Source organism: Drosophila arizonae, chromosome 2 (genome assembly GCF_054131065.1).
Source record: "Drosophila arizonae isolate 15081-1271.41 chromosome 2, UAZ_ARI_1.0, whole genome shotgun sequence".
Classification (NCBI taxonomy): Eukaryota; Metazoa; Arthropoda; class Insecta; order Diptera; family Drosophilidae; genus Drosophila; species Drosophila arizonae.
In genome coordinates, this window is record NC_142922.1 from 22,487,177 (window position 1) to 22,501,092 (window position 13,916).

Here is a 13,916-nt window from a genome sequence, read left to right on the forward strand (position 1 = left end):
AACGGACAGAAGGAGTCATCGCAGACCCCATAAGTAATATCAGCCCTGTCCGTCCCTCGGTCCGTCCGTATGAGTGCGTCGATCTCAGAAGTTATAAGAGCCAGAGAGCTAGAGAGAAATTTGGCATGCATACTCGTGTGTACCATCCGCAGTACAACTTTATCATATTTTTTCGATAACTCCGTCCGATAGCTTTTTGACCGAGAATAATCGAACAATTGATTTTGTTTTTTCAGCCTGATTTGAACACTTTTAGACCTAGAGGCTTCAGATTTGACAGATTTTGGATATCCCGCCCCCTTCGCCCCCAATTTGTAAACGCTTTTCAAGTACTAGAGACTTGTGCTTTGATTACGCTCTGAAAGTTTCATTAAGATTGTATGTCTACAAAAAAATTTATTCAACAAATAAATTCTCATAATATTGCCCACACTGCAGCGCAGCCCAAGCGCAGTCGCTGCTAACTGCGCAGTCAGCAGAGCGCGTGCTTATAAGTGCATGTGTATGTATGTGTGCATAAAAATAAGTCCAGAATGATTAGAATATCAGCTTGGAGGGTTCAGGGTATCTCCTAGTCGAGCAGTCTCGACTGGAGCCTTCTTACGTGTTTTAAGTATTGTAATTATTACAAATAATATATTATTGTTATTTAATTTTGACTTTTAAATTTTATTTTTAAATTTTAATTTTTTTTAGAAATTTTATTATACCGGCAACAATTTTATATACAATTTTGATTAAAATTACTTCGGTTCGACAGAATGATAAAAAACACATAACGGGAAAAGGGTTTCAATACATTTTTGAACAAGTAAGAAAGCTGTAGTCGAGACTGCTCGACTACGAGATCTCCTGCACCCTTCGAGCAAGAGCTATTTCAATCATTTTTCGCGTCTCTCTGCTTACACAAGACACACGCACACACACAAAAACACCCATACACACAAAAACACACACACATATACGATCTTCATAAAACTTACAGATTATGATTATAACACGGATATGCATGTATTTGCCAAAGTACAAGTCTCTATTATTTGAAATACGACTTTTACAAATCTGTGGGTGAGGGGGTGAATTAGGGGTGAGGGGTAAATTATTTTCTTACATTAATTATTTGACTTGAATTATTATTAAAAATATTTTTTATATTTTTTCAAGTCAGTAGCATTAACCGATAGATTATAATAGAGAATCTGCAATTATTTTCGAGTCAAATTCATCTTCCCAATCTTATTGTTCAGCTTTTTTGTGCCATTTGAATTCCATTTCTATATAATCTCAACTCAATGGGCTGCCCCAGCATCAAGGACAAATTCGTTGTGCCAAGGGCAGGCGCGCTTTACTTGACCCACTTATTGAGCTCTTCGCACATATCTGTGGTACATGTCAGGGCTGCTGCCCGAAACTGGGGCAACAGTCTTTTGTATTGCCCCTCAACCCAGGAGAGTGGGCATTTGAATAAGCTCTGGCAGCTTTTGCTGTTCACTGCTTTCTGCGCGTGCTTGAAAGCTCATCGTCCGGCATTAGGGTGGCTCAACGCAGCATGTAACTGAATGCTAGTCGAGCCCAAAAGTATGCTACGCTCGTGCCTATGAGCTGCAATTTTATGAATTTTATTAATAAAACTTGAATTTTATTGTATTTTATTTTATTTTTATTTTTTAAGAATTCATTTATTGCGGCTTTTGTCTTAGACTCTATAGCGCAGTCATCGTTAAACCTTAACCTAAGTTATGGGCTAGATTTACACTATTTACACAATTTACAATTATTTACAATGTTCATGGAGCTCTGTGGTCTAATGGGTGAAGCCTTTTAAGCCGTCTCCTGTTGTTGTTCACTACCAGGTCAGTAGCCAGTGGATTTGGGTGCGCCAAGACCCTGTCCGCGTACCTCGAGGAGTGACGCCCGTAGCGCCTTGTTTTGCAGGGCTTGCACTTTTGTGTCCTCGCTGCAGACCCCAAATGGGGATAGCGAATGTAAGCATTGGGACCACGATGGCATTATAAATTTTTATTTTGCTCCATAGAGACAGCTTGCTGGAGGGTCTCAACATCAAATCCAGTTTTTATACTCTGAACCCATTGAAAATGGGAGATCAGGGTATAAAGGTTTTGTTAAAAGTATGTAACAGGCAGAAGGAATCATCGCAGACCACATAAAGTATATATATTCTTGATCAGGACGACGAGCTGAGTCGATATAGCCCTGTCCGTCTGTCCGTCCGTATGAGCAAAAGGATCTCAGAAGATATAAGAGCTAGAGAGCTGAAATTGGGCATGCATACTCGTGTATACCATAGGCAGTACAAGTTTATCATATTTTTCGATAACTCATGCGATAACTTTTGGATACCACGCCCCCTTCGCTCCCAATTTGTAAAAAACGCATTTCAAGTACTAGAGACTTGTGCTTTCGAATGCACACACCATATGATTACGCTCTTAAAGTTTTATTAAGATCGTATGTCTACAAAAGAAATTATTTAACAAATAAATTCTCATAATATTGCCCACATTGCAGCGCAGCCCAAGCGCAGTCGCTAACTGCGCAGTCAGCAGAGCGCGTGCTTATAAGTGCATGTGTATGTATGTGTGCATAAAAATAAGTCCAGAATGATTAGAATATCAGCTTGGAGGGTTCAGGGTATCTCCTAGTCAAGCAGTCTCGACCAGTCGACCTTCTTACTTGTTTTATTTTGTTTCTGGCACTGTTTAATGCATGCGTGATGTGCGCACTATAGGTCCGTTTTTTGCCGAGTGTAACACCAAGATACTTTACTTTGTTGAGTTTAGGTATTTGCACTCCCAGAGTTGCACTCCCAGAGTCTCCTCTTCGCGTTGAAAAGCTTACGTGGGCTGACTTCTGTGCATTTTTGCAAACAAATTTGCCCAACATTTGGCCAACTTTAGAATCCAACGAGCAGTATTATAAAACTTTATCAGTATTATAAAATTAATCAGCTATTCGACTTCGAGTATATGGCCTATGCTTATCGCTTGAAAAAAAGATTCAGTAAACGATTTTACCACTTTTTATACCCTGAACCCATTGAAAATGGGAAATCAGGGTATAATGGTTTTGTTAAAAGTATGTAACAGGCAGAAGGAGGCGTGGCAGACCCCACAAAGTATATATATTCTTGATCAGAGCGACGAGCTGAGTCGATTTGGCCCTGTCCGTCCGTCCGTCCGTCCGTATGTATGAACGCGTCGATTTCAGAAGATATAAGAGCTAGAGACTTCAAATTTTTTTTTAAATGTCCGTAATTACAGCGCGCATATCAAGTTTATCATTAAAAATCGATAACTCATCCCGATATTTTTTCTCGATAAAAAACCTTATCGAAAACCAATTATAAAATTGTATCTTCTACACCTTTAATGCTAGAGTCTCCAAATTTTTTATGTATGCTTATATGCAATTTATACAATTTCGGTTTTTGTTAAAATTTACCCCCCACCCTTAAATTCACCCCCTCACCCTCACTTTTGTAAAAAGCGTAGTGTTGTTTAACCGTATTGCAATTCTAAGAAGAATTGCGTGTGCAGAAAGTCCGCTAGACATTGTTTCAGCAGTTTTGGCTTATTGGTCTGTTACGCTTGTTTCGAAATACCGAGAGTCGCCAGTACCGTATTATCACTATTATTATCACTATTATTATTATTATTATTATTATTAAAAGTCCGGCCATATGCCAGTCCTTTCTGAATTTATCCGTATTATCCGGTAGGCTGCATTTTGCACAGTGTGCGAAGAATGATATTGGTTTATCTCCATTGCTGCACGTTATTGTCTGTCTATGATTCTGTAAAGAAAGTAGAAATAAAACAAATTAAGTAATGTAGATAAGATTTATATAATATTTATTTACATTTGCAATTTTCAGGATCGGCGTTGAGCACTGTTCGCAATCACAGATGATTGGGTTGTAGTGTACGGGGATATTGATATTTGCATACTTCTCTATTAACTCAAGTGCATTAAGCAATCGATTGTGGTCCAGGTTGATTTTCCTTATGCTGGGAAAGTGCCTGACCCAGTCATCAGGCATTTCAGTTATTTCATTATATGAAAGGTCTATGTATGTCAAGTTGCTGAAATCGTACTGCAATAGTTCACTCGGTGGGGAGCCATATTTATTGTCTTTTAGTTTTAAGATGTTCGGCTTCAATTCCGATAGACATTTAAAATCTGGTGTACTGGTCTGATTGGAACAGTCGTAGGTATTTTCACTTTCCCACTCTTCAGCGTGCATCAAGCAGCCGCAAGTTATATTAGAGTCGGCTTTACAGACCGAAAATCCTATGATTGTAACTAATATATAGTAGATGTCCATAATAACAACTGATTACAAAATAAAAGAAATTTGTAAAACGATTATTGGGATAGTGAAATAATATTCAACTTATTAATTAATTATTACTAACAAGCTCATAATGAAAACAAGTAAGAAAGCTCTAGTCGAGACTGCTCGACTACGAGATCCCCTGAACCCTTGGAGCAATAGATATTTCAATAATTTTTCGCGTCTTTCAGCTTACACAAGAAACACGCACACACACACGCACGTACGCACACACAGGCATGCATACACACAGACACACACACATACACACAAACACATACACGCACATACACACACACATACACACACAAGCATAAACACGCATGGGCGCAGTGTGCGCTTACTATGAGAATTTAATTGTTTAATAACTTTTTTTGTGGACATACGATCTTCATGAAACTTTTAGATTATAATTATAACATGGATATGCATGTAATTGCTAAAGCACAAGTCTCTAGTTACGTATACATAAAAAATTTGGAGGCTCTAGCAATAAAGTTGTAGGAGATATAATTTTATAACTGGTTTTCGATAAGGTTTTTTATCGATAAAAAAGATCGTGATGAGTTATCGATTTTTAATGATAAACTTGATATCCGTGCTGTAATTACGGACATTTTAAAAACCGACGGACAATATACTAATACATATACTAATTCACTGTCGTGAATGAGTATAAATATATAATGTACAAAAATATCTGCAATGTGAATGTACATTTCTCTTATCAATAAATTCTCTTATTCAGCTGAATAATAATCTGAAGTATATATATAGCTATGGCTATAATATGGTTCATTCTCGTTTGAAAACTTAGTCGCAATTCCACCAGTGAACCACTTGCATGTGATAATATTTTGCTTGACGGTGACTACGAAGTAGCGAATGCCTCTAACATACAGAACATATAAAACAGAAACACGTTATCGCAAATCTATAACACTTGAATTATTTTCAGATTATCTAACATTCAAATACATGTACAAGTAAGAGAGCTGTAGTCGAGACTGCTTTATTAGGAGATACCCTAAAACATACAAAGTGCAAATATTCCAATCACTCTTCCCTTCTTTTATACACACATGGAAAAACACATGCGCACATACATACACGTAAGCACACGCTCTGCTAAGTCAACATTATCAAAATTTATTTGTCGAAAAATTTCTGTTGTAGGGGAATTATCTTAATTTAACTTTCATAATTGGATCATAATATTCTAATGTATGTACTTACCAAAGCACGTATTTTAATGAATTGAAGGCAAAAGGGACGAGGTATCCAAAATCTTCGTATAAAAATAAATCTGAAGTCTTAAAGTGTACAAATTAAGCTGAAAAAACAAAATCAATTTTTCGATTATGCTCGATAAAAAAGTTATCGGTACAGCAAGCATTTAAAACTTTACAGCAATTTTAAAGTTGTTTTTATACCCTGAACCCATTGAAAATGGGAAATCAGGGTATAATGGTTTTCTGAAAAAGTATGTAACGGGCAGAAGGAGGCGTGGCAGACCCCACAAAGTATATATATTCTTGATCAGCGTGACGAGCTGAGTCGATATAGCCCTGTCCGTCTGTCCGTCCGTATGAGTGCGTCGATCTCAGAAGTTATAAGAGCTAGAGAACTGAAATTTGGCATGCATACTCGTGTGTACCATACGCAGTACGAGTTTGCTTTATTTTTTCGATAAATCGTCCGATAACTTTTTCATCGAGAATAATCGAAAAATTGATTTTGTTTTTTTTAGCCTAATTTGAACATTTTTAGACCTGGAGTCTTCAAATTTGTGTTGTATATAAAGTTAATCGATACAAAGATTTTGTAAATTACAGATTTTGGATACCATGCCCCCTTCTCCCCCAAATTTCAAGTACTAGAGACTTGTGCTTTGGAATGTACACACATATTTACCATATGATTACACTCTGAAAGTTTCACTAAGATCATATGTTTACAAAAGAAATTATTCGACAAATAAATTCTCATAATATTGCCACACTGCAGCGCAGCCCAAGCGCAGCCGCTGCTTACTGCGCAGTTAGCGCAGGCTTATGCGTGCGTGTGGATGCATGTGTATGTATGTGTGCATAAAATAAGTGCATAATGATTAGAATATTAGCTTGGAGGGTTCAGGGTATCTCCTAGTCGAGCAGTCTCGACTGGAGCTTTCTTACTTGTTTTTGCAAATTTTTGTTATTTTAGCTTCTTTTATATTTTTTTTTATTTCATAAAAATGTTTCCTTCCGTGCTATCAATGCCTATTAAGCCTATTTAAATGTACAAATACATAAATAAATGGCTGACGCATATAAATGCCGCAATATGGGCACTATAAATACCGATCGCCACGCCCCTAGTGGCCGTATAATCCTTATTTTTGACCAGTTCTTTTTTGAATATTTGAATTCGTACGCACAAAAAATGTGAAAATTTCAGGGTATTTTTCGATATGCCACGCCCCTAAAAAAGCGTAAAAACTATTTTTGGGACATCGATAGAGGAGGCTACCAGTAACTAAACTATCTAAATTTGAAGCTTCTAGCTCTTAAACTGTAGGAAATATAAACTTTTGCGGTTTGCCACGCCCCCTATGAGTGGACATATATCTACCAAAGCTCGTTGGACTTGGGTGGTCAACCCGTATATATAAGTTAATCGCTCCCACACTAGAGTACTAGTGATTGGGGACGCTGCGTTGGGTTCTTGTGAATATATAACAACTTTGTGTTCAATAAAATAATATATTTTATATAATTTGGAACAATAGGTCTAAACTCTCTCTAGTCCAAATATAAACTGAACTAAATCTGTTCTACTGGTTACGTTCTCCCCTTGAATGTCTTAGATTGTCGATTTTGGATACCTCGCCCCTTTTGCCTTCAATTCAATAAAATACGTGCTTTGTAAGTACACACATAAGAATATTATGATCCAATTATGAAAGTTACATTAATTACACAGCAAAACGCCTGTACGAGCGCGACCGAAAATCACCAAAGCAACTCACATCGTGTAACTTCGACGTTCGGTGAAATTCGTTAAAGGTAGTCTGGAACGTGATCGTGATCCGCCCACAGGATACTTCAACGGAGTCTGGTCGCAGGATCCCCAGTAGGAAGAACCAAAAAGGATGAAATCCGGATCAGCAGTGAAGACCGCCACATCATCATTATTGTAAGTTATAAATATAAGTCTACGAAACTAACAAAACTAAAACGAGCAAGTGTAATACAATCTAAGAAAAATTTAAGGAAAATCAAAATCAAATAAAAGCAATAAAATCATTATTGTAAGTTATTAATATAAGTCTACGAAACTAACAAAACTTAAACGAGCAAGTGTAATACAATCTAAGAAAAATTTATGGAAAATCAAAATCAAATAAAAGCAATAAAATCAAAGTAAAATTTTGGAGAAAAATAAAAGTTAAACAAGTTTAAGAAAATCTAAGAAAATTTTTAAGAAAAATAAAGAGAATAAAATTAAAATATTAAGAAAACACAAAAAATAAAAAAGTGTAAAGCGATCAAATTTAAAGTGACTGCAAAAGTAGTATAAAATAGCCCAAATTTAAATTAAAATTATAAAAAAAAAATTATTATAATAAAAAATTTTTTAATAGTAAATTAAGTTGTACTAATGATAATCATAAACTAACTCTAACATCAATAAATTCAAACAGAAATTACCTGTAAACATAAAACAATAGATCAGTCACAATAAAAGGCAGTTAATAACGTATGTCTAACGAGAATAATTTGATTAGCCCCCAGTGTTAGTCGAACAACCTCAGATAGGTGCACATATTATTAATAGACAGCAACAACGTCAAAACGAACACTTACAGAACAGAGGCATGGCGAATAATGCAGAACAGTTGATTGCAGCCACTGATGCTCAAATTTTGACAGAACAACTACCAACGCTAGTGTTAAAAAAATATAGTTATCCCTTCCAGGGAATTCAATGACGTGGACGATCAGACCATAAATGACAATCAAAATTTGAACGACTTTAACAGGGTACCAGACATTGTTAAAAGTCTTACGGAATTTTCCGGCAATAAAACCGAATTTAGCTCATGGAAAAAGAGTGTGGATCGCATACTCTCCATATATGCAAGCCAAGTTGGATCATCAATGTACTATGGCATTTTGCATCATCTATGACCACCAACTCGTCAATTTCACCATTGTCGCTTTTCTAATTTGCCTTTTTAAGGTAGTTAGGTGGAGCGCTATACTCATAGCAACATTTGCCATGTCGGCGTAATCCATATCTTTTGTAGACATACAATCTTAATGAAACTTTCAGAACGTAATCATTCCAAAGCACATGTCTCTAGTACTTGAAATGCGTTTTTTACAAATTGGGGGCGAAGGGGGCATGGTATCCAAAATCTGTAAATTACAAAATCTTTGTATCGATTAACTTTATATACAACGCAAATTTGAAGACTCCAGGTTTAAAAGTGTTCAAATTAGGCTAAAAAAAACTTTACTTCGATTCGATTAACTTTATGTACAACGCAAATTTGAAGACTCCAGGTTTAAAAGTGTTCAAATTAGGCTAAAAAAAACTAAGTTGATTTTTCGATTATTCTCGATAAAAAAAGTTATCGGATGATTTATCGAAAAAATAAAGCAAACTCGTACTGCGTTTGGTACACACGAGTATGCATGCCAAATTTCAGCTTTCTAGCTCTTATACCTCTGAGATCGACGCACTCATACGGACGGACGGACGGACGGACGGACGGACAGACGGACAGGGCTATATCGACTCCGCTCGTCGCGCTGATCAAGAATATATATACTTTGTGGGGTCTGCCACGCCTCCTTCTGCCCGTTACATACTTTTTCACAAAATCATTATACCCTGATTTCCCATTTTCAATGGGTTTAGGGTATACAAATGATTGGATACAAGTTATTATGTCCGTCCATCCGTTCGTCTGTATGTCCGTCTGTCCGTATGTATGATCGCGTCGATTTCAGAAGATATAAGAGCTAGAGACTTCAAATTTTTTTTAATGTTCGTATTTACAGCGCGAATATCGAGTTTATCACAAAAAATCGATAAATCATCCCGAACTTTTTTCCCGATAAAAAAGCTAATCGAAAATCAGTTATAAAAGGATATCTCCTACATCTTTGGAGCTACAGTCTCCAAATTTTGAATGTATATTTATATATTATACAATTTCGGTTTTTGTTGAAATTTACCCTCCACCCCTTAATCAACCCCCTCACCATCACCTTTGTAAAAGGCGTATTTCAAATACATATATTATATTATAATTATATTATTGTTATAATTACGATCTGCAAGTTTCATGAAGATCGTATGTAAAGTTATTCAACAATTAAGTTTTTATAGTAAGCGCACACTGCAGCCCATGGGTGTTCATGCGTGGGTGCTTGATGTGTGTATGTGTTTGTGTGTGCGCGTGTGTGCGTGTTTCTTGTGTAAGCAGAAAGACGCAAAAAATGATTGAAATAGCTATTGCTCGAAGGGTTCAGGGGATCTCGTAGTCGAGCAGTCTCGACTAGAGCTTTCTTACTTTTCAGCGATTTTTAAGTGAAGGGCATATTTTTAAGCGATTGAACTCCATACCGAAATGTTGCATGTTTCTTATGATGAAAGATTCAGCAGCATTGTGAAATTCAAATAATGAACAAAATAGTGCTTGTGTGGCTGTGTACATGTGCGAATCATTATTGAAATGTCAGTTGCTCGAAGGGATCTCGTAGTGGAGCAGTCTCGACTACAGCATTCTTACTTGTTACTTGTTATTTTTGATTCTTAAAATACATATGTATATTGAAAATTATACCTTTAAAGGTTTAGCAATGTTTGAGGGCAATTTTTTCGGCGACTCAACAAGCTTAGTATACATTGATTAATTAGTCAGTGCAGAGTACTTCAGCAGACTTAAATAGATGAAATAATAATAATTTTAATTTTTACCTTTAAAAAATTTTTTTTTCTTTACACTTTATCAAATAAACTTTATTTTACCTTCTTGTCTTTTACTTTTATAGTTATGTGCAATGGCGATGAGAATGTTGCACAAAATTTCGATATCGATACCTATCAGTTTTGTCAAATAAGAGTTTTTCTCCTCCCGAATTCTCACAGCACGAATTCTGGATTAAAAAAAAATAAATTTATTTTATTTTATTTTTATTTATTTACAGAGCAATTTGTCATGTCTTGTAGGAATATCTCGTATGTAGAATGAAGTTTTGTTCATTGTAGTTGAATTAAAACTAAATAGTTCAGTAGGTCAATTTTCAAGGAACGAACCAATCCTAAATAGCGTGGATCTAACTGAACTATTTAATTCAATTGATCTTATTTTGAGCAATATTATTAAACTTTTTTACTTAACAAAAGGTGACAGCACTTCTTTCAACAAAAACCAGTTTTTTTTACTCAGCAAAAGTTGGCAACCCTGATACCTATATAAGTATTAAATAAATAAAATTTCACCCGATTTAACAAACATTTGCCAATAACAACAAATATAAATCCGATATATTGTGTTGCAAGGTAACGTATCGATGTTCGTTACTTCTGATTCCATATTTTCATGAGTACGATCATTAACATGACTAGACATGTATTAATTTTAATAATTAAATATAATTTTTATACAAAAATTACAAATAAAAGTTTATCCTTTTTTTTAATTCGCCATATGAGAAATCCTTATATGTGTTTTTCTCTCTCTTCTTGGGAGTTCTTTTTTTTCTCAATTTTTTTTAAATGCGCAACTCTTATTTGCGGTCCCTGGAATATTTATATGCTTAACTCAAGTGGCAAGAAACAACTAAAAGTCGCAAAAATTTATTTAAATATGATTGGCAATATGGAACCATACGATAAAAATAATAATTGTCATAAATTGGACAAAATACTGAGCTATTTGTAAAGTAAAGCCACTAAATCTAAGCAAAAAACATCAGATTTTTTGTTCACTTTTTGTCTCAATATTTTAGCTTTTTTTTTTAAGTATCTTCCCACTAAAAAAAGCTATTTTTACTTAACAAAAGTTGGCAGCACTTCTTTCAACTAAAACCAGTTTTTTTACTCAGCAAAAGTTGGCAACCCTGATACCTATATAAGTATTAAATAAATAAAATTTCACCCGATTTAACAAACATTTGCCAATAACAACAAATATAAATCCGATATATTGTGTTGCAAGGTAACGTATCGATGTTCGTTACTTCTGTTTCATGAGTACGATCACTAACATGACTAGACATGTAGTACCCAATTTTATAATTTATATGTTTTTTTATTCAAATATGTGCTTAAGCTCTTGCTGTACTCAAGAAATTCGGCTAAGTAATATTAATAATTGTTATTACCATTTTTTTAAACATAGGTAATATTGTTATTTATTATTAGATTGCAACATAATTTTTTTTATATAATTATGTATATTTATCGTTTCAGCTACACTTGGCCTTGGATACACTTGGTTTCTAGCTTCATTCTTAACTATAACAATTAGACATTCGAAAGAACATTTCGAAAAGACATTACAAATAACATGTGTTAAGTTCATCATGTGCTCGTATAAAACTAAATTGTGATTTCAGATCGGAGAAGCAAAAGCTGTCAGCGTCACATTGTCGACGATCACAGGACTATAATCTCGGCTAGACACTGAAATGGACAGCAGCATTCGTCGCTTATCTGTATCTGTATCTGTATCTGTATCTGTATCTGTATCTGTATCTGTATCTGTATCTGTATCTGTATCTGTTGTATCTGTATCTGTATCTGTATCTGTATCTGTATCTGTATCTGTATCTGTATCTGTATCTGTATCTGTATCTGTATCTGTATCTGTATCTGTATCTGTATCTGTATCTGTATCTGTATCTGTATCTGTATCTGTATCTGTATCTGTATCTGTATCTGTATCTGTATCTGTATCTGTATCTGTATCTGTATCTGTATCTGTATCTGTATCTGTATCTGTATCTGTATCTGTATCTGTATCTGTATCTGTATCTGTATCTGTATCTGTATCTGTATCTGTATCTGTATCTGTATCTGTATCTGTATCTGTATCTGTATCTGTATCTGTATCTGTATCTGTATCTGTATCTGTATCTGTATCTGTATCTGTATCTGTATCTTGTATCTGTATCTGTATCTGTATCTGTATCTGTATCTGTATCTGTATCTGTATCTGTATCTGTATCTGTATCTGTATCTGTATCTGTATCTGTATCTGTATCTGTATCTGTATCTGTATCTGTATCTGTATCTGTATCTGTATCTGTATCTGTATCTGTATCTGTATCTGTATCTGTATGTATCTGTATCTGTATCTGTATCTGTATCTGTATCTGTATCTGTATCTGTATCTGTATCTGTATCTGTATCTGTATCTGTATCTGTATCTGTATCTGTATCTGTATCTGTATCTGTATCTGTATCTGTATCTGTATTTGTATCTGTATCTGTATCTGTATCTGTATCTGTATCTGTATCTGTATCTGTATCTGTATCTGTATCTGTATCTGTATCTGTATCTGTATCTGTATCTGTATCTGTATCTGTATCTGTATCTGTATCTGTTTCAGACCACCTATGTATTTATCCACCGGAACATTAGATATCAGCAAATTATTAAAGCTGCACTAAATGTGATTTAATTAGCTAGATATTAACCGTTTTGCAGTGTGGCTTAAACACACCATAGACTCTCAGCAAGCAGTGCATAATGGTTGTGGTCTCCGCTATAAAGCAAGTATATTTGCACTACTTGCTTTATAGCGTGAGTGATTTGGTGGAACATGCAATTGATTCTCAATCAATAAATAGCTAAAACTGTTTAGTTTGTAAGTATCTTTGCTCAAACATGAACATGACACAAAGTAATAAATATGTTATCCCTTAGTTGCAGCGATCAATGCAGCGACTAATATATGAAAATGTAGCGTGAGCCTGGGCCCAGCGATCTAAAAAAGGGACACTTGAATAAACATCTGTGCACTTGTTTGCATGGGAAAATGCACTCTTCCAGTGACTGGAAGTAGTATTAAGAGTCTCTATTAGGTATATAAGAGCTTGGATTTTAAGCAATAAAGAGTTCAGTTTCAATCTTGAATTCGGCAAATGTGGAATTTTTTTATTTAACGCTCTAACAACAAATTGAGTAGTAATTTAGTATAAAATATATATATATATATATATATATGTATATATATATATATATGCATATATATTTTTTAAAATTTATAAACATATGTAGCAAGCAGTGCTCAATGGCACCAACTGGCAGCCAACCAACGAATCATTATTTTTGCCAACGAGTATTTCTCACATTTTCAATGGTTGCGCGAAGTGCGCATATGCGAATCCTTTGGATGCTCTCAATGCGCTGAAGAGTCGCATTGGTGACGCTAGCGTCGACGTCTGCAGCGCTGCTCAAGTCGGCTACGCGTAGCTGACGCCACCCACAAACACACACTCTCACATTTAGACACCTACACATGTGTTGTGAGGCGGCGAGTCCTGTGGCGGAGTCGGG

At 35.2% G+C, this 13,916-nt stretch overlaps 1 protein-coding gene and 1 long non-coding RNA gene across 8 annotated transcripts; one reads left to right on the plus strand and one right to left on the minus strand.

The window, feature by feature from the left end:
• Positions 1 to 1,690: 1,690 nt before the first annotated feature.
• Positions 1,691 to 10,504, minus strand: LOC108620635 (uncharacterized). 7 transcript variants are annotated; one of them, XM_089476490.1, is made up of 4 exons: positions 10,379 to 10,504; positions 10,194 to 10,290; positions 3,881 to 4,353; positions 1,691 to 3,814 (listed from the first exon to the last, which is right to left on the minus strand). In XM_089476490.1, exons 3-4 carry the CDS (start codon positions 4,343 to 4,345, stop codon positions 3,578 to 3,580), a joined length of 702 nt encoding a protein of 233 aa, XP_089332616.1. In that variant the 5' UTR covers positions 4,346 to 4,353; positions 10,194 to 10,290; positions 10,379 to 10,504; the 3' UTR covers positions 1,691 to 3,577. The 7 variants fall into 7 exon arrangements, with proteins under 7 accessions (XP_089332616.1, XP_089332619.1, XP_089332609.1 ...); XM_089476493.1 differs by lacking the exon at positions 10,194 to 10,290 and having other exon boundaries at positions 10,379 to 10,479; XM_089476483.1 differs by lacking the exon at positions 10,194 to 10,290 and having other exon boundaries at positions 10,328 to 10,439.
• On the plus strand, positions 5,331 to 7,721 carry LOC149270579 (uncharacterized). The gene is made up of 3 exons (XR_016271665.1): positions 5,331 to 5,466; positions 5,531 to 7,260; positions 7,319 to 7,721. It is a non-coding gene; the product is annotated as an uncharacterized LOC149270579 (long non-coding RNA).
• Positions 10,505 to 13,916: the final 3,412 nt, after the last annotated feature.